The sequence below is a fragment of the Rhodotorula paludigena genome, assembly GCF_050403205.1.
Source record: "Rhodotorula paludigena JCM10292 DNA, Rt_paludigena_JCM10292v1_ctg40, whole genome shotgun sequence".
In the NCBI taxonomy this organism is placed as follows: domain Eukaryota; kingdom Fungi; phylum Basidiomycota; class Microbotryomycetes; order Sporidiobolales; family Sporidiobolaceae; genus Rhodotorula; species Rhodotorula paludigena.
Window position 1 is genome coordinate 104,882 of NW_027481418.1, and position 18,940 is coordinate 123,821.

The 18,940-nt window shown below is 65.2% G+C and overlaps 2 protein-coding genes across 2 annotated transcripts; one reads left to right on the top strand and one right to left on the bottom strand.

The window, feature by feature from the left end:
• Positions 1 to 295: 295 nt before the first annotated feature.
• TOM1 (E3 ubiquitin-protein ligase TOM1) lies at positions 296 to 13,165 on the top strand (the record flags this gene model as incomplete). The annotated part of the gene is made up of 19 exons (XM_076650768.1): positions 296 to 649; positions 720 to 1,737; positions 1,797 to 2,062; positions 2,121 to 3,026; positions 3,088 to 3,868; positions 3,926 to 6,012; positions 6,069 to 7,583; positions 7,647 to 8,685; positions 8,747 to 10,371; positions 10,429 to 11,475; positions 11,536 to 11,723; positions 11,790 to 11,886; positions 11,944 to 12,049; positions 12,118 to 12,395; positions 12,456 to 12,582; positions 12,648 to 12,733; positions 12,795 to 12,936; positions 12,998 to 13,068; positions 13,139 to 13,165. 19 exons carry the CDS (start codon positions 296 to 298, stop codon positions 13,163 to 13,165), a joined length of 11,760 nt encoding a protein of 3,919 aa, XP_076503697.1.
• A 512-nt stretch (positions 13,166 to 13,677) lies between these two features.
• Positions 13,678 to 18,732, bottom strand: RFC1 (replication factor C subunit 1; the record flags this gene model as incomplete). Its single annotated transcript, XM_076650769.1, has 16 exons — positions 13,678 to 13,830; positions 13,894 to 14,169; positions 14,231 to 14,462; positions 14,934 to 15,100; positions 15,181 to 15,289; positions 15,375 to 15,692; positions 15,780 to 15,884; positions 15,970 to 16,275; positions 16,364 to 16,501; positions 16,578 to 16,625; positions 16,716 to 16,927; positions 17,015 to 17,267; positions 17,403 to 17,510; positions 17,596 to 17,838; positions 18,009 to 18,129; positions 18,225 to 18,732. The coding sequence occupies 16 exons, from the start codon at positions 18,730 to 18,732 to the stop codon at positions 13,678 to 13,680; spliced, it is 3,297 nt and encodes a 1,098-aa protein (XP_076503698.1).
• Positions 18,733 to 18,940: the final 208 nt, after the last annotated feature.

The following is an 18,940-nucleotide window of genomic DNA, read 5'->3' on the forward strand; positions in this document are numbered from 1 at the left end:
CAGTGATCCAGCTGCCGGTGGTCCTGTAAGGCTCAGAGTGCTCTGCCGCACCTCTGTGCGGCGCCTAGGGAGGACGAGGGTGACTTCGGTGCTGACACCCATGAGGTCGTCTCGTCGCTCCTCTCGCCTTGTCCGCACCCGTCTGCGCCACAGAGCGCCCAAGACTTGCACAGACTCGCTCGCACCCGCACCGCCAGACAGGCAGCCGGGCACCCCCCCCTCTCTCTCCCGAGCGAGCGTCCTCTCCCTCGTTCTCTCCGTCGAGTCGCACCGCATCGCATCGCACTCGGCCGCCATGGCGCGCCTCAAGCGCCAGCCAAAGCGCGGCGGGTCGGCGCACCCGGGCATCGCCAGCTTCATCGCCCAGCTCTCGACCGCCGAGCCGCACGACCTCCCCGCCCTCGTCGACCCGCTCGTCCGCGAGGGCTGGAGCTGGCCCCGCACCGACCTGCAGCACTGGATTGTGCCCCTGAACCGCTTCGATGAGATCCTCGAGCAGACCATCACCGACTACGACCTCGCCGGCATGGAGCACGCCCAGACCAACAGCTTCACCCCGCGCACAAAGCACCTCGTCCTCTCGGTCCTCGCGTTCGAGAAGCTCCTCCTCGAGAACTCGACCAACCGCAAGATCTTCAACGGCTTTGACGTGCGCTCCTCGCCCCCCCGCTCTGGTCCGCGCGAGCTAGCCACTGACTCCTCTCCTCAACGTCCTGCAGCGTCTCAACGATCTCCTGCACACCACCGACCTCGACGTCCTCCTGGCGACCCTACGTCTCGCTCTCCGCCCCGCGCAGCAGTACTCCTCGGTCAACTCGTCCCTCTCGTCCATCCCCTTCTCCGAGCGCCGCCTCCTCAACCTCGCCCAGCCCTGGGGCACGCGCGAGCACGGCATCGAGATGGTCGACCTCGCGCAGGACAAGCCGCTCGAGGTCCCCCTCGAGCTCCAGGAGCCCGAGTGGCAGTTCTACCGCAAGGTGGACAAGGCGGCGCAGCCCGCCTCGGCGAGCGCCGACAAGGACAAGGACGAAATGGAGGTCGAGGGCGCCGCGCAGCCGCAGGCCGACGCCTCGACGAGCGCTGCGAGCGTCTCGACGCCCGCCCCCGCGCGCCGCACCTCGTACTTTGCCGCCCCGGCGCAGCAGACGCCCGGCGGACAGGCGCCGACCACCCCGGGCCAGCCGCAGGTCCCGCAGACGCCCGCCACTCCCGCGCCGGCATCGACCTCTGCCGGCGCGACCAAGCCACAGGAGGGCATGACGACGGTGCACCTGCCCAACTTCCGCCTCAACAGCGACAAGAGCGTGATCGACGCCCTCCTCGACCTCGTCGCGACGCACCAGGTTCCCGAGCGCGACCGCCTCGAGCTCTTGCAGAAGCTGCGCATCTCGCACGCGCTGTGCGCCTCGGCCGACGGCGGCGCGAGCGAGCGGCAGCAGCTGCTCGTCGTGCGGCTCCTCGCGCTCGCCGTGTACGCGCACGCGCAGCCCGAGCAGAACGCCCAGCTCAAGGTGTTCCTGTACGAGCCCGAGCTTATCCCGCAGCTGGCCGAGCTCGTGCACCACGACCGCGATATCCCGATCGAGATCAAGAGCGCCGCGCTGTACGCCCTCGAGGCGTTCGCGCGCTACAAGGGCAAGACGGCCGAGGTGGCGAGCGCGCTCAACGCGAGCGTCAGCCACGGCGTCCTCATGGAGCTCGTGCGCAAGCTTGCCGCCGACCTCGACACCGACTCGCGTGCGTGGCGTTTGCCTCTGCTCTTGATGCAGGACTCGCTGACCCACTCTGGCGAATAGCTTCCGCGACGACCGAGTTCGTCGACGCCCTCTTCAACCTCCTCACCTACATCAACATGCACCAGACCGTCGGCCTCATGGTCATCGGTGCCGGTCTTATCCCCGTCCTTCTCGACTTTGTCAAGGACACGCGCCGCGGCCCGCTCCAGATGATTGCCGCCAACAAGGCCGTCGTCCTCCTCGACGGATTCCTCTACGGCTATACGAACGCCTTTACGGCGTACATGAGCGCGAGCGGTCTCAACACGTTCATCGAGCGCATCAAGGTGCGTTCGTCATCGAGCCTTGCGAGAAGGGGGCGCGGGCTGACCTGTTATTCTGCAGAGCGAGGTCGACCTGGCCATCGAGGAGCACGACGCCGAGGCGCAGAAGCTCGAGCCCTCGGTCAAGGAGGCGACGACTGGCCTGCTCGAGTTCCAGCCCGCGACGCTCCTCAAGAACATCCTGCGCGCGCTCCAGCGCCTCATGACGACGGCGGGCACAACCGAGGGCTTGCGCAACATTGTCGACACGCCGCTCCTCGGCGCCGTCAAGAAGGTCATGGAGCACCGCCGCGTCTTCGGCCCGCAGGTCTTCTCGCTCATCACCAATATTGCGGCGACGTTCGTGCACAACGAGCCTACGTCGCTCGCGACGCTGCAGGAACACAAGGTGCCCGACGCGTTCTACGACTCGCTCGTGCAGGGCATCCCGGCGAGCAACGACGTGCTCCAGGCGATCCCGAACGCGGTCGGCGCCTTCTGCCTCAACGCGGCGGGCCTGACCCAGTTCACCGAGCGCAACCTCGTCCCCAAGTACTTTGCCATCTTCACCTCGCCCGACCATTTCGAGCTCCTGCGCGACCGCGACTCGGCCGTCGTGATCGGCAGCGCGATCGACGAACTCGTGCGGCACCACCCGACGCTGCGCGAGACCGTCATGGGCGCCATCATGCGCGTCTTTGAGGACCTCAAGGCCTGGGGCGACAAGTTCGTCCCGCCCGAGGGCGAGCAGGGGTATGCGCTCGTCGCGGCCCCCGCGGACAAGGGCAAGGCGAGCGCAGAGGGCGGCGCCGATGTGCACATGCAGGAGGGCGAGGGCGCGCAGGCTTCGACGACGACGACGGCGGCGGCACCGGCGACGGCGGCGGCGGCGCAGGACGACAAGGAGAAGAAGGACGACAAGGAGAAGCGCAAGGAGGAGGAGCTCAAGGACAACGAGGTCACCAACGCCATCGACGTGTTTGGTCGCGTGCGTTCTGCTTCTCGCTTCTTGTCCTCCCGTGTTCACGCGCTCACACTTGTCCCTACAGTTCCTCGAGGGCCTATTCCAGAATCTCGGGCACACGACCGACTTCCTCGGCAACTCGACTCGCGCATTCGAGCTCGTGCTCGACCTCCTCGAGCTGCCGTGCTGCCCCGCGATCATGGTCAAGAACTCGGGCTACAGCTCGATCGTCGCCATCTTCCGCATCGCGTCGGAGATCAAGGCGCCCGAGTCGCTCGCAGCCGTCCTCGGCCGCACCAACAAGTGGCTCGAGCAGACGCGCTGGTTCTGGGACGTATCGCGCGACAACGTCGCGCGCGAGTCGACCCTCGGCGCCATGGTCAACCCGTCAGCCGCCGAGCTCGCCGAGCAGCAGGCGCGCTTCCGCGCCGTCACGATCCTCCTCTCGCACATCTCGCTCCTCTCCGACATCTTCATCAACCTGACGTACGTGCACGGCAAGGCGGCGACGGCCGTCCTCGGCGTCTTTGGCTCGCAGGCTCCGCGCGAGCAGCAGGACCTCCTCGAGAAGATCGGCGCCGTCTATCGCGCGTGCCAGTGGGAGAACGTGACGATTCGCCCGACGTCCTTCTGGACCGGCGAGGCATCCAAGTCGGCGGCCGAGCAGGCTGCGCAGAAGGCCGATGAGCAGGGCGAGGCGCCCACTCCGGCGGTCGCTGCTGCGCGCGAGCACCAGCAGGAGCAAGCGGCCGAGAAGGCGGCGGTTGAGGCCATCTCGACGCCTGCGACGCCGGACTCGCCCAACATCAAGCTCGTTCAGGACGTCATCCAGACTTTCACGAAGATGACGCTGCCGCTCTTCCAGTGTAAGAGATCGCCCAGCTCTGCAACCTGACTCTCACGCTCACCTTGACTCCCCGCAGCGATCATCAAGCTCTTCATGCACCGGCGCAGCACCGAGCCGGGTCACCGCAAGGTCGCCAAGGAGGTCGCCGACAAGGTTGCGCGCTTCATCCGCGACGGCCTCGTCTGGCCCGACGCCAAGGACCTCCCTGCCAAGCTCGCCTACGCCGCGCAGAGCTTCGTGCTCGTCACGAAGGTCCTGTTCGATGAGCGGCCGAACCTCACAGGACTGCAGACGCACCTCTTGCGCTCTTTCGTTGCCGTCGGCGGCCTCGACGCTTACCTCGAGCTCTTCAACCGCCTCCAAGACGTCGCGAACGATTGGTTCTCATCCGAGGACGCCAGCTCGGCCTCGCCGCTCATTATCCCTGTCTTCGGCGGCATCAAGACGGCCCTCGAGTTCCTGAGCCGCCTCACGTCGCAGAAGGTGCTCCTCGAAGCGACGCAGACGGCTCTCCTCGCCACGCGCGAGAAGAACCCTGCCAGCCCCGACTACTTCGATGCTCCGGCCTTCCTCGTCCGCATCCGCGCCGCTGCGCTTCCCTCGCTGCGTACGGCATGGGACCAGCCGTGGCTCCGCAAGTGCCCGCAAAATGTCGTTCGCAGCCTCGTCGCCACGCTCATCAACATCCTCAAGGCCGAAGGCGAGCAGTCGACTGAGCCCGCTGCGCGCACGGATCGTTCGCTCGGTCAGGTCCTCGGCGACGGTGGCCTCGGCGGTGGTCTCGGCGGAGCTCTGAACGCGCTCAATGCCGTCCTCGGCGGCGGCGTCGGTGGCATCCTCGGCGGTGCCGGTCCCGCGGGCATCGCCACGCCGCCCACGCCTGCCGCACCGGACGAGACGCGCGTCTCGCAGCTCATGGACATGGGCTTCCCCCGCACCGCCTGCGAGACGGCGCTCCGCCGCTGCCGCAACAACGTCGCGCTTGCGACCGAGTACCTTCTTCAGCACCCGGATCTCGTTGGCGCTGCACGCGACGAGGAGCTCCGTGCTCCAGCGCCTGCACCCGCAGCCGCTGCCGCTGCCGAAGCGCCCGCGCCCGCAGACCCGACCGATGCTCAGGCGGAGGCCGGTCCGGCACCGACCGCCGAAGTCGTTCCCGCGGCTCCCGACGCGGCGCCGGAGCAGCCTGCAGACGCGCCCGTGGCGGTCGCCGAAGTCCCGGCGCAACCAGTCGACGTCGAGATGGGCGAGGCGTCCACCTCGACGGCGCAGGAGCAGCCGGCAGATGAGGCCGCCGCGCCCGCTGCCGAAGAGCCGCAGGGTCCGCCACTCGACGAGCTCAAGAAGACGCTTGAGGAGACGCGCAAGGAGATCAAGCCCGACTTTGTCAACCGCGCGCTCGAGCTCGCCGAGGAGTACGGCGACCTCGTCTTTGACATTAAGAGCGTCTTTGCGCTCTTCGGCTCTCCCGAAGGCGAGACGGCCAGCGCGCCGCTCAAATCGCTGCTCGCCGACCTCGCCAGCCGCCTCGAAGGCTCGACCGAGGAGGTCGCCAAGAGTGAAGCCGCCGCTGCCGCCCGCTTCCGCCTCATCGCCCTGATCACGACCGACCCGGCGTATCGCGAGAGCGTCGAGCCGAACCGCGAGGAGCTCATGGCCGCAACCATCCGCTGCCAGAAGCTGTATTCGGCCCAGCCGCCCGCCAAGGATGCACGCCCCAAGTGGCTCGCCCCCCTCATGCTCGTCTCGGACTCGCTTCTCTCAATCCAGAATGTGCCGAAGCCGACAACGATCCTGGCCGAGGGCGAGGAGGTGCCTTCTGTCGAGCTCGTCGCGCAGGGCCCGGCGTGGAACGACGAGCGCGCTGCGCTCTTCGATCTCGCGATGGACGTCCTCGAAAAGGGAGTCTCGACCCGCGAGCTCTTCATCTCGACCCTGCGCCTCCTTCTGATCCTCACACGCGATCACGATCTTGCCGCCAAATTCGTCGAGCGCGACGGCCTCAAGCTCATCTTCTCGGCTTTCGCCAGCGAGTCACCCGAGACCAAGGGCTGCCACTCGTACGCCGTCATGATCCTGCGCCACATCGTCGAGGAGAAGAGCGTTCTGCGCCCCATGATGGAACGCGAGATCGAGCTCTGGTTCGGCAACAGTCGCTCCAAGGTGCGTCGCATGGCTCGCTTCCCATTGTCGCATCTCGCTGACGCAGCCCTTCGCAGGTCGCCGACATCACTGGCTTCATCCGCGGTGCCAGCTCGGTTGCCTTCCGCGACATGCCGACCTTCCTGGAGGCGGCGAAGTCGACGGTCAAACTTGTCTCGGCAGACGCGGCACACCACTACCACGTCACGCTGATCAAGGACCCTTCGTCGGCCGCGCACAAGACGGTCGACGCCGAGCCACTCAAGTCGCCGCTCAATCAGCAAGAGGGCGGCGAAGCTCACGACGTGGCAATGATCGAATCTGGCGGTGCGCCTAGCAAGCCGCAGAAGACGGTCACGCCTGCGTCGGCGACCGTCGAATCGACGGTGCACTTCCTCATGCAGCAGGTGCTCGACACGCACAAAGCCGCCTTGGCACCTATCCCGGTTCCCGCTGCGGCTGCGACCGAGGAGCCGACCGGACCCGCGGCGAGTGGTGCGACCGACTCGCCGGCTCCCAGCGCTGCCGCTGCCACGTCTGCAGCGACCGCCGATGCCGGCAAGAAGGACAGCAAGGACGCTCACATCCCTGCTGACGTCCCGCTTGGCGACTTCTATCAGTCGGCGTTCTCGCTCGCCTGCCTCGCCGAGCTCGTCGCCTCGTACAACCCGTGCAAGTCGGGCTTCCTCACGTTCTCGACGCGCAAGGGTGCGAGCAAGGAGGCCGTGGCCGCCAGGTCGCGCTCGTCCTTCCTTTACTTCCTCCTCAACGACCTCGTCCCGTCAACGACGCTCGTCCCATCTCTCGACTTCGACTCGAAGCGCATCTCGTCAATGTGGGGATGGGCGTCGCTCGTCATCGTCGGCCTCTGCTACGACGCGACGGCCGCCTCGCTGGGCAGCGGGTCGAGCGACAAGGACTCGGTCAACGACATCACCAATGTGCGCAAGGCCGTTCTCGACGCTATCGCGCGCGCCTACCGCGACGCGATGGCGTCGAACGAGCCGACTGAGCACCGCTACGCCCGCCTCGCCTGCCTCTCGGACCTGTGCCATCGCCTCCTGACGGCGCGGCCCTTCCCGCATGCAGGACGGCCGCATTCCGAAACGTCGATGCAGCTGGCGAAGCTGATGCTGGAGCGTAACTTTGCCGTCATCCTCACCAACGCGCTCGCCGAGGTCGACCTCAACTTCCCGCACGTCAACTCGCTTATCAATGCGATCCTTCGCCCGCTCGAGAACCTCACCAAGGTCGTCACCAAGCTCGGGCGCGCCAAGAACGCGCCTGCAACGGGCGGCCGTAAGCGCCTGTTCAGCGAAGACATCTCGACCGACGCCTCGTCGATGGACGACTCGGACGACTCGCTCGACTCGGTTTCGGAAGCCGAGCAGGACCAGGCAGCGGCCGACTTGTACCGCAACTCGGCGCTCGGCATGTATGAAGGCGAGCTCGAGACCGGCGCAGGAGCTGGCGACGAGTACATGAGCGAGGACCAGGAGGACTTCGACGACGACGACGAGATGATGGAGGACATGGAGGATGGGTTCGGATCGGGCAGCGACATCTCGGACGCTTCTGACCTCGACGAAGACGTGCGCTCTGATCCCTTCTCCTCTGGCCCCCGCGCTGTACTGATACGATTGCGAAACCTGCAGGACGACGGAGAGGAGCACGGTTTCGATGACGAGGAAATGGAGGAGCTTGAAGGCGCCGGCGAGGACGACGACGAGCTTTCGACTGACGGATCGCACGCCGACCACCTCGACGAGGACGACATCGCCGAGGAGTTCGAGGTCGAGGGCGGTTCCGAGGCCGACGAGCAAGATATTCTCGAGGCGTTCGACGGCGAACTTGACGGTGAGGAGGCCGACTGGGTCGACGAGGACGAGGACGACGTGCCTATCGACGCCGGTGGCGTCATTGCCGGGGGGCAGAACGATCTCGTCTTCGACGGCGAGGACGGCGACGACCTGGGCGACGAGGCCGACATCGACCAGGGCGGCGTCAGCGATGGCGAATTCACCGACGAGGAGGAGGTGCTCACGGGCGAGCTCGAGTTCGACCCCGAGATGACCGAGCAGCTCCGCGCGCAGTCGACCGCGCAGGCGTACGGATGGGACCCGGTCACCGGCGGAGAGGGTAGCAGCGGTCGCCGGAACCGCGCACTCGCCGACGAGATGATGCAGCTTGGAGACGCCGGCATGTTCGACCGCCCGCGCCACACCAACACGGCTGCACCGCATCCGCTCCTTGTCGAAGGCCCATCGCCCGAGGCGCAGGCTGCCGCCGCCGCTCGTCGCCCGCGCGGTAACAACGCCACTTCGCGCGACTCGCCCGCCTACCAAGAGTGGGTGCGCTCGATCGAGCAGATGCTTGGTCCGGGCGGCGTCAACACGTTGCAGGAGGTTCTCGGCTCGCACGGCCTGTCGCATTTGTCAGGCCCCGACCAGCTTCGCATCCAGCTCGCGCCGGGTCCGGACGGCGGCATGGCCGTCGTCATTGACCCGACACCCGGCATTCGTGCGACGCAGCAGCAGGCTGCGCATGCCCTCCACCACGGGCCCGAGCCAACGCGTACCTCGAGCAGCTCTCGCTCCGTCGCACGCCAACTGTCGGACCGTATCAATGCCGCTTCCGCTTTCCTTCCCGTCCAGACGAACCAGCGGTGGCAGGAAGAAGGCCGCATCCTGCAGGGTGCGCTTCCCCACTCTACTTCAGGTTACCGAGCGCAGCTGACCCGTGCTTCACGTAATAGGGTGCGTTCTCATCGCCGAGCGCGTGGCGCGCATGACGAACCACCTCATCAATGTTCTGCACGCTCCCGCACGCGTCGAGGCGAAGGAGGCGCGCGCGAAGGCAGAGGAGCTGCGCAAGAAGGAGGAGGCCGCCGAGCGCGAGGCTGAGGAGAAACGGCGGAAGGACGAGGAGGAGAAGGCGAAGAAGGACAAGGAGGAACGCGTGAAGCGCGAAGCGCAGGAGAAGCAGAAAAAGGAGGAGGAAGAGGCCGAGGCGGAGCGCCAGCGTCGCGAGGCTGCTGCTGCGCAGCAGCAGTCGACCGCGGCGGCGACGTCGGCGTCGATGGATGTTGACGCTGCCGCGGGCGAGGACTTGCCCGACGATGTCGCCGAGGTGATGAACCTGGCCCGGTCCCTCGCCGCCGGTCTCGCTGTACCGTCTACGTCCGGCTCGACGCCCGCTCGCCAGCCTACGCCATCGACGAGTACGCCCGCAGCTGCGAGCAGCGCAGCTGAGGCGGCGCCCGTCGCTTCGACGAGCGCAAGCGACGCGATGCAGGCCGAATCGAGCAATGCCGCTGCCGCTCGCGAGCGCGTGACCGTCCTGGTGCACGGCGAGGAGGTCGACATCACCGACACCGGCATCGACCGTGAATTCCTCGAGGCATTGCCAGACGACATGCGCGACGAGGTTATTCGCCAGCACCTGCGCGAGAGCCGCATCCGCTCGAACGGCCCACCGCCGGCGGTGCCCGAGCACATCAACTCGGAATTCCTCGACGCGCTCCCGCCCGACCTGCGCGCCGAGGTCCTTCGCCAAGAGGCCGCCGAGCAACGCCGCCAGGCAGCAGCCTCTGCAGGCGGCGCTCCCGCCGATGAGCCCGCAGATGCCGTCGACATGGATCCGGCGTCGTTCCTCGCGACGCTCGACCCAGCCCTGCGGTCTGCCGTTCTCTCCGAGGAAGGCGAGGAGCTCGCGGGCGGCGTTCCCAGCGGCGTACTCGGCGGACCCGGTATCGGTGGCGCCGACGGCAACCCACTTGCTCGTCTCCTAGGCCGAGCCGCGCCGTCCGCCGGTGTCCCCATCGCCCGTGGCGGGCCTCGCGGTGCACAAGCGGGCCTGGCGCGCGCCACCGGCGGTGAAGCGGCCGGCGCTGCAGCGGCCGGCCCCAAGAAGCCGACGCCGCAGCGCGAAGTCATCCAGCTCCTCGACAAGTCGGGCCTTGCGACGCTTGTCCGCCTGTTGTTCTTCCCGCAGCCGCTGCGCAAGAACACGCTGCAGCGCGTCCTCGTCAACCTGTGCGAAAACGCGCGCACTCGCGTCGAGCTCATCAACCTGCTCTTGACCATCCTGCAAGACGGCACGCGCGACGTTTCGGCGGTCGACAAGAGCTTTTCGCAGATGTCGATCCGCGCCAGCCGTGCCGTTGCGCCCAAGGACACGCCGAAGCGCAAGACGCCCGACACCCCCGGCGGCGCACTCCCGCACTTCCCGGGCGAGAGCGTGCCGAACCTGATCGCTCAGCGCTGCCTCGAGGCGCTTCTCTTCCTGGCCGCGAACGACCAAACGCCACTCTTCTTCCTCACGGAGCAGGAGGTGCATGTCAGCAAACGGCACTCGAAGAAGGGCAAGGGCAAGGAGAAGGTGCGGTCTATTGCGGCCGCTTACTGCCGCCCTAGATGCTCACTCGTCTCTGCACAGGCTCAGCCGACAACGATCTACCCGGTCATCGTCCTCCTCAGCCTGCTCGAACGTCCGGCAATGCTCAAGACGCCCGCCATGATGGACGCCGTCACGTCGCTTCTTGCCCAGGTCACCCGTCTGCTCCAGTCGCTCCCCAAGCAGCCGGTCAAGGCCGAGGGCGAGCCTGGAGCAACGGCTGCCGTACCTGCCGGCTCTGCGCCTGCCGTCGCCGCCGCTGCCGCGGACGAGGTCGCGAGTGGCGCATCCGAGGAGGCCGTTAAGCCGAAGGACAAGGGCAAGGACAAGGACAAGGACGAGAAGGAGCCGGACTCGCCGACCGAGATACTCACAAAGGCTCCGCCGCACATTCCGGCCTCGAACCTTCGCCTCATCGTCAACGTCCTCGATGCAGGCGAGTGTTCGAGTCGAACGTTCTCGCAGACGCTCACGATCATCCAAAACCTCTCGCACCTCGAGAACGCACGCGAGACCATCCTCGACGAGCTCAAGCAGCGCGCCGAGAAGATCTCGAACGAGATCGCGCCGGACCTGGTCGAGCTGCTCGACACGATCAACCGCGACCAGCCCGTTCCCGGTTCGACCCTCGCGCGCTTCACGCCTGCATCGTCGAGCCAAGCCAAGCTTCTCCGCATCCTCAAGACGATCGATTTCTTCGGCACGCCCAAGAAGTCTCCGACGCAGTCGTCTGGCGAGCCGGCGTCCAAGACGCTTTCGCCGGAGGAGGAGCAAGTCAAGTCGATCTACACGTCGCTGTCCGTCTCCGACCTGTGGAAGCGCTTGAGCGATGCGCTCGGCGGGATTGAGGCGAAGCCCGACCTCCTTTACCTGTCGACCGTCCTGCTCCCGCTCATCGAATCGCTCCTCGTCGTCAACAAGTTCACCGACGCATCGTCGACCGAGTTCATCGACTTTACGACGGCGCACAGCAAGATTCTCAATACGATGGTGCGCAACAACCCCTCACTCATGAGCGGTTCGTTCGCCGTTCTCGTGCGCAACTCGACCATGCTCGACTTTGAGAACAAGCGGTCCTTCTTCTTCTCGGTGCGTGCTTTCTACGGTCTGTAAAGGAAGCGGCGAGCTGATCTACGGCGTGGTACGCAGCGCCTGCATGACCGTGCGCAGCGTCAGCGTCAGCACTACCCGTCGATCAACCTCAACGTCCGCCGTGACCGCGTCTTCGAAGACTCGTACTTCGTGTTCCGGAGCAAGTCGGGCGACCAGATCAAGAACGGCAAGCTCAATGTCAAGTTCTACGACGAGGAGGGCGTTGACGCCGGCGGTGTCACGAGGTGCGCTCACTTGGCGTTCGCCGTCCCTCGCTGTACCGGACGTTGCTGACTCGTTGGCGTTCACAGGGAGTGGTTCTCGGTGCTCGCGAGGCAGATCTTCAACCCCGGATACGCCCTCTTCCAGCCACAGGCCGCCGACTCGCTCACCTACCAGCCGAACAAGGTGCGTGCCTTCTCGTCCCGATAGACGGAAGTGATGTCTGACCACTGCAATCTGCAGCTGTCGTACTACAACAAGGACCACCTGCTCTACTTCCACTTTGTCGGCCGCATCATCGGCAAGGCGATCCACGACCAGCGCATCCTCGAGGCGTACTTCAGTCGCTGTGCGCGCCTACCTCCACTGCCTGCCGAGGTCTTTGTCATGCTGACGCTAGCCCATCACGCACTGCAGCCATGTACAAGCATATGCTTGGCAAGCCCGTCGACCATCGCGACCTCGAGTCGATCGACCCCGAGTACTACAAGTCGCTCGTCTGGATGCTCGAGAACGACATCGAGGACATCATCGACCTCACCTTCTCGGTTGAGCGCGACGAGTTCGGCAAGATTGAGACGGTTGACCTGATCCCGGACGGTCGCAACATCGCGGTCACCAACGAGAACAAGCACGATTATGTCCGGCGCATCGCCGACCAGCGCCTCTCGATCGATATCAAGCAGCAGATGGACGTATGTCGCACACGTCTGACGTCGTCTCCGGCCAATATGCTGATTCACACTTTCTTACAGGCGCTCCTTCGCGGTCTCTACGAGATTGTCCCGAAGGACCTCCTGCAGATCTTTAGCGAGCGCGAGCTCGAGCTTCTAATCTCGGGTCTGCCGACCATCGATGCGGACGAGTGGCGGTCTCACACGGGTGCGTCTCGCGAGTCGTGCAGGCTGACTGCCACGGAGCACGCTGACTCTGCATGTCTCTTGCAGATCTCGTCGGCTACAGGCCTTCTGACCCGATCGTTGGGTACTTCTGGCGTGCTGTGCGGTCCTTCTCGCACGAGGAGCGGGCCAAAGTGCGTGACGTCGTTTGCGCGGTTGCCGCTGGCCCATTGAATGACTTGCTCGTCCTTGCAGCTCCTGCAATTCGTGTCGGGCTCGTCCCGCGTGCCACTCGAAGGCTTCGGCGCTTTGCAGGGCATGAGCGGCGTGACCAAGTTCAACATCCACAAGGCAGCGCACAACGCGAGTCTGCCCCAAGCACACACGTGTTTTAATCGTACGCCCAGTGTCCCTCCGTTGATACCGTCAGCGTAGCGCTGATGTCTGCGACTCCGCAGAGCTCGACCTCCCGAGTGGATACGACTCCTACGAGCAGCTGCGCCGTCAGCTTCTCATTGCCATCACGGAGGTTCGTCCTTTTTTCTCTCGGTCGCGTATCAGGCCGATCCACCGCTAACTTGCTTTCGGTTAATCCACAGGGTGCCACTGGCTTCGCGTTCCAGTAGAGGGGCAGAAGTGAGGTGAATGGCGCGGGCGACGCGGAGGAGTCGCGGCCGAGGCAGACTCGGGACCAGGGCGTTTGTGTACTCCCCTTCTTCCATTCGCATGCATTTAGCAATGTACAGACTGTCTGCATCCCGTTTCTCTGCCTGTCGCTGCAACACGCTCAGCAGCTACGGGCAAGGCAGGGGACGATCGGCCAATCCTGTTCCGCTTCGCGCCGAACGAGGAGCCCACGCTGCGCCCGCCTTTGTCCTCCTCCTCCCTCCTCCGAAAGGTGCTTACGGGGACTTGCATTGGCTTCGGCGTGAGCGAGTCCCGCACGAGCCTTCTGCGGTCACGACCTTGCGCCCTCCCGGTCGGCCTTCCCAAGTCACATGGCTGGACGGGCAAGCATGCGATACTGACAAGCCGTCTCGTTCCCGCCGCGAGACTCCTCCCCTGCGGATGTTGTGGTGCCGTGTACTCATGATTGCAATCAAAGGGCGTCGGCGGCTTATTCATGCCTCCAAACTGCTCACCAGCCGCCAAACGGCGGCGCCATGCGATCCCATGCGTGCTTGTCGACGTTGAGGTATAAGGCGTGGCGGTAGCCGATCGCTGGGTATCTGCCAAGCGAGTGCGATGTCGAGGGAGCACCCAGCCACGACTGGAAATCATTCGGCGTCGGCTGTGTAACGAGAGTAATCAGCGTGTGGTCCTGGCGGACGTGGGAAACGCAAAGCAGACACACCAAAGGTAGCGCAGGCTCGCCATTCTTGATCCGTTTCGTATTCTGCGTCGAGGTTTTCTTGAGGGCTGCCTTCACCTCCTGCTGCTGTTCTGCGTGCGCTGCGTCATGAGCAGCGCAGACTGCAGTATCCGCAAGGATCTCCTGCCGCCACCGGGCGTAGTCCTCGTCGTTGTAGTCCTTCGGTTTGAGAGAATTGAGGACGGTTGCGAGACTGCCCGGAGAATTGGCAGGAGTAGCGTCCTGTTCGAGCCAGGAAAGGAGCTGCAGCGGAGTCGGCTGGGTAGTCCATGTGTCAATAGGTTGGCCGCAACAGGGGCTTTCCCGGCAACGGGCGTACCAAGTCGGTACGCAAGCGAATGCGGCCATTCCGGACTTGCTCTGCAACGTCGTCCAAGTTGGCGTTCAACGTCGCCCAGTCTTTCGACTTCTTGGAGGACCACAGGCGCACGACCTTGTGGTTCTCCCACGCGATGCACACTTCGCGCCAGCCCTTCAGCGCGTCCCTGCTGCCGAAGATGGGCGCGCCGCCGCCGTGCGTCGCCGGAATGAGCTCGAGCAGTTTGCGGAACCTGTTGATTTCGCGCTCGGTCGGTGAGCCGGACATTTTGTCGAGGCGTAAAGCAGGAGAAGAGCAGATGCGAAGGGTCTGCAAGATCCAAGACTGATGCAGAAGCGGACACTCCGCGCCCTTCGCAAACGGGGGACAGCAGTCGAAAGGCTGTGCAGGCCATTGCGAGCGCGTCTGCAGCTGTCAGACGGAGTAGGGTGGAATACTGGAGTCAAAGTCGAGAAAGAATGAGAGAATGACAAACGGAAGCGTTCGCGAGCAAGCGGCACGAGCGGAGACGCAGGTGGAAACGTGAGCGCCGCGATGCGCACCCAGGCTGACCGATGCGAGCGCTTGCAAAGCACAGTTGTCGTACGAACACAAACGCGACAAGGAAAAAAAAAAAGAAGAACCCACGGCCGACCGTCGCGCGCAGGTTGAAAGGCGAAAACTCCAAGCGACCCCTCCCTCTCGTCCCGGCTCCAGCGCTCACTTCTTCGCCTTGCCCTTCGTGCCCGCCGTCGACGCGCTCTTCTTGGCCGCTGCGGCGCCCTTGGGCTTCTTGGCCTTGATCATGCGGTCCTTGCCCGGGTCGGAGCTCGCGTCCGAGTTGGCGCCGTCGTCATCGTCCGCATCGGCCTCGGCAAGGTCCTCGTCGACCTGCGCCACGTCGATAAGATATATCAGCACCAATCATCTGCGCAGAGGTACGGCGGCGACACCCGAGACGAGAGACGCACGAAAGCCTCCTCGAGGTCGGGCGCGTCGCCCGCCGGCGCGAGCTTCTTGGCCTTTGCGCGGCCGGCCTCGGGCTTGTAGTACGCGATCGGGTGGTCCGCGGCGTTGTAGCTGTGCACATGACGGTCCGCTCGCAGATCAGAGGTGTCTCTTTGAAAAGGGACGGAACGACCAGGAGGACAGCCGCGGGACGCACCGCCGCGTGAAGGCCGCCTTGGTCTGGCTCGGGATGCTCTTGAGCACCTGCTCCATTCCCCTCCCCTCTCCGACGCCCATCTCGACAATCGCGTCCCACTCTTCCTTGCCCAAAAAGTAGTCGTCGAGGCGCCGGATCACGTCGTCGACGGCGTCGGTCCCGCGGTCCTGGAGCGGCTGCACGAGCGAAGAAAAGAGCGTCGGGAGGTACGACTGGCGCAGCTCGCGCTTGTCGCCCGACGCGCGCAGGCGCATCCGGATCTGGATCTCGGCGAGCTGCCGGTTGAGCTTGTTCTGCGTAGAGTTCTTGCCGAGCCACCTGTGCGTAAGATCCACGCCCGTACGCGTCAGCATGGCCTGAGATGCAGGTCGAGCGGAGGCGGAGCGAGAGGACGTCGGAACGCACGCAGGGAAGTTGGGGTACCCGCCGCCCTGGCCGTAGATGAACGACGCCGGGCGCACGCACGACAGCATGCCGTGCAGCGGCATGAGACTCCACTGCTGCTGCGTGCTGCGCGCGGAAGCCATTGAGTAGCGTCAGTCCTCTTTGCTCATGCAAGACCGCAACGCAGTCGCTCCGGGCCTGACCGACGCACCCGTGGATCATGGCGTCGACGAGGTCGCCGTCCGAGATGCTCTCGGCCGCCTTGCACGCCAAGTCGAGGTTCTTGAGCTGCGCCTCGGGCCCGCCGCCGCTCCCGCCCGCGCCGCCGGCGCGCGAGAACCTCCCCTTGAGGTAGTTTTCCTGGACAAAGAGCGGCATGATGCTAAAGTCCTGGAAGTAGACCTCGAGCTTGTCGGTGAGCGAGAGGCCCGACACGTTGGAGAAGGCTTGCGGGCCCGTCAGCTTCGAGTAGAGCGTCCACGGCGTCTGGATCGCGTTCTTCTCGTTCATCTTGACCCTGTGCGCGGCAAGCCATACGTTTACGTCAGCACCGAACGTTGAAGAGATCCGAGAGCCTGCGATGTTTCGTGGCGCGCAGAACGCACAGTTTCTTGCCCTGGTCAAAGTCGAGCGCCTGCGCGCCGAGCTTGTACGTCGCGAGCATGTTGACGATCTGGCGGATGTCGGACTGGGACCCGGCGACGAGCTGGTCGACGACCTTGCCGTCGATCTTGAGGCCCTCCCTGCGGACGCACCGGGTGCGATCTAGGTCAGTTGCGTGCGGGACGCGGAAGAAGGAGGAAGAGGGTCGAGACGCACTTGAAGGCGATCGACATGACGCGCGAGCGGATCTCCTGCGCCGTCGGACTGTTGCTCTCGTACGTCAGCTTCAACTGTTCCGAATCTTTTCCTCGCGCGAGCCGGCAATCCAGAACGACGGGAGCAAAATGAGCGCACCGCTTGAACGTCATCTGGAAGCACGTCGACAGCAGTGGCTTCATCTTCTGGCTCTTTGCGTCGTTGGCGATGGCGATGATCGGGACCTTGGTCTTGCGGATGACGGCGTTGAGCGCGCCGACGCCGCCGCGGTCGCCCGCGCTCATCCCGTCGACCTCGTCCATGATGATGAGCGACTTGGTGTTGACCGTCAGACCCGTGTTGGGGTCGCGCTGTGGAACGGGTTCCAGGGTCTCAATCAGCGACGCCCTCGGCTCAAGGAGCCGACGGTGGCCGTGCACGAGACCGCCCCAACGCACCTCCTCGCCCGGCTTTTTCAAAAACCCGGCGAGCGTCGTATCGCTCGTCTTGCTCCTGAACGCCTCCTCGAGCAGTTTCTTGCTTCGCGTGTCGGACGCATTGAGCTCGAGCACGTCGTACCCGAGCAGTTTCGCGACGAGGTGCGCGCTCGTCGTCTTGCCGATCCCTGGCGGGCCCGAGATGAGCACGCAGCGGAACGTGTTCATCGCGTCGGCGCCGGGCTTCTTGAACCCCGACGCGAGCGACTTAGGCCTGCACGGGCGCGGAGGGTGGGCTGGCGGTCAGCCTGCTTTCGCGACGCACATGTGACCCGCGGAAAGGGCAGAGAGCCCTGCATACGAGCATCCTGTCGAGCGGGCAGAGAGAGAGAGAGAGGCGTCGACGCACCAGGCCTCGAGCCAGCGCTGGAGCTTCTCGACGTGCCCCTTGTTGCCGCAGATCTCGGCGAGGCGCTGCGGCGCGTACTTGGTCGTCCACAGCTGCGTCAGGTGCTCCCTGCAGCAGCGGCAGCCAAGAATCGATTCGTCAGTGTGTCTTGCCTCATTCGCTCGAGAAAGAGCAAGAAAAGAGCGGCACGCACGGCGCGTCCTTCGTGAGCGTCAAGCTCTTTGCCGCCTCCTTGACCTTTTTCTCCTCTGCCTCCTTGAGCTTCCGGACCTTGGGGTCGTCCGGGTCTGCCTCGCGCGACGCGAGCAGCGCGAGGAACCCGTCCTCGTCGAGCGTCTTTAGGCGGTGCTTGGCGATCACTTCGAGCTTTTTCGGACCGGCGTCGGTGCCGAGGACGACGTAGGACGTCTTGGACGAGGGGGCGGTCGTCACGCGCCTGGGCGGAGGGACGAGAATGCGCGCGTCAGGTTCCCGGGTGCGAAAAACTCACGTGGTCGAACGCTGCCTGAGCTCGCTTGACAGTGCGCACTCAAGCAGCGACTCCGCGCGAGTCGACCCGAGCACAGACGCGCGAAACCCTCTTAAGATGGACGCGAGAGAACGCACCCGCCGTAGCGCTTTACGAGCTCCTGCCCCTGCTCGCGCGACAGGCTCTCGAGCTCGCCCGTAAAGACAAAGGTGAGGCCCGCGAGGCAGTCGGGCGCGGCGTCGGGGATCTCTTTCGAGCCTGTGCATTCGATGACCGCCACAGGAGTATCCGTCAGCTCGATGCTCGGGAGAGGAGAGCGAGGGAAGGGAGAGGCGCTCGGCGAGACGACGCACCGGGCGCGGAAGGCCCTGCGCGCTCCTTGGGCTTCCACTTGAACTTGGGCTTGGCGTCCGCGCCCTCGTCCTTGACCTTCTTGTCCTTGCCCGCCGTCGCCGACTTGGTTTTGGTCGCGGCGGAGGAAGTGCTCGCCTTGGGCATCGAGATGGGCTTCTTCTTCTTGGGCTTGACGTCCTCTTCGTCATCGTCGCCGTCGAGCTGCATCTTGGCGCCCTTTTCGCCGTCGTCGCCGCTCTCGCCGTCGTCGTCATCTGCGACGACAAAGTCGTCGTCGTCTTTGCCCCTGCCCGTGCCCTTGCTCTTGGTCGAAGCCTTCTTCGCGGTGGCCGTGGCCGTGCCCGTGTTGGACTTTTTCTTCTTTGCGGGCTGGGGCGCGTCGTCGTCGTCGTCGTCGGACGAGAGGGTGAGGACGGCTGCGGACGAGGGGCGCTTCTTGGAAGGAGCGGCGGGCGGTGGTTCCGAGTCCGAGTCGTCCGAGGGCGGGAGGACGCGCTTGGGAGGCATGGCGGGCGGGAGGACGAGGGGATGCGATGGGATGCGAGGTTGGGAGAGGGAAGGTCGAGGGGGAGGGAGCGGGTGGAGCGAGAGGGTCGAGACGCGTCTGCTGCGGGTTGTGACTCGACTGGCGGGGGTCGCTGGCTGCTCGGGGGCAGCGGGCGGCGACGCGGTGTTGGGCGCGCAGAGACGCGATGAGGCGGGGGCGGAGGTGAGG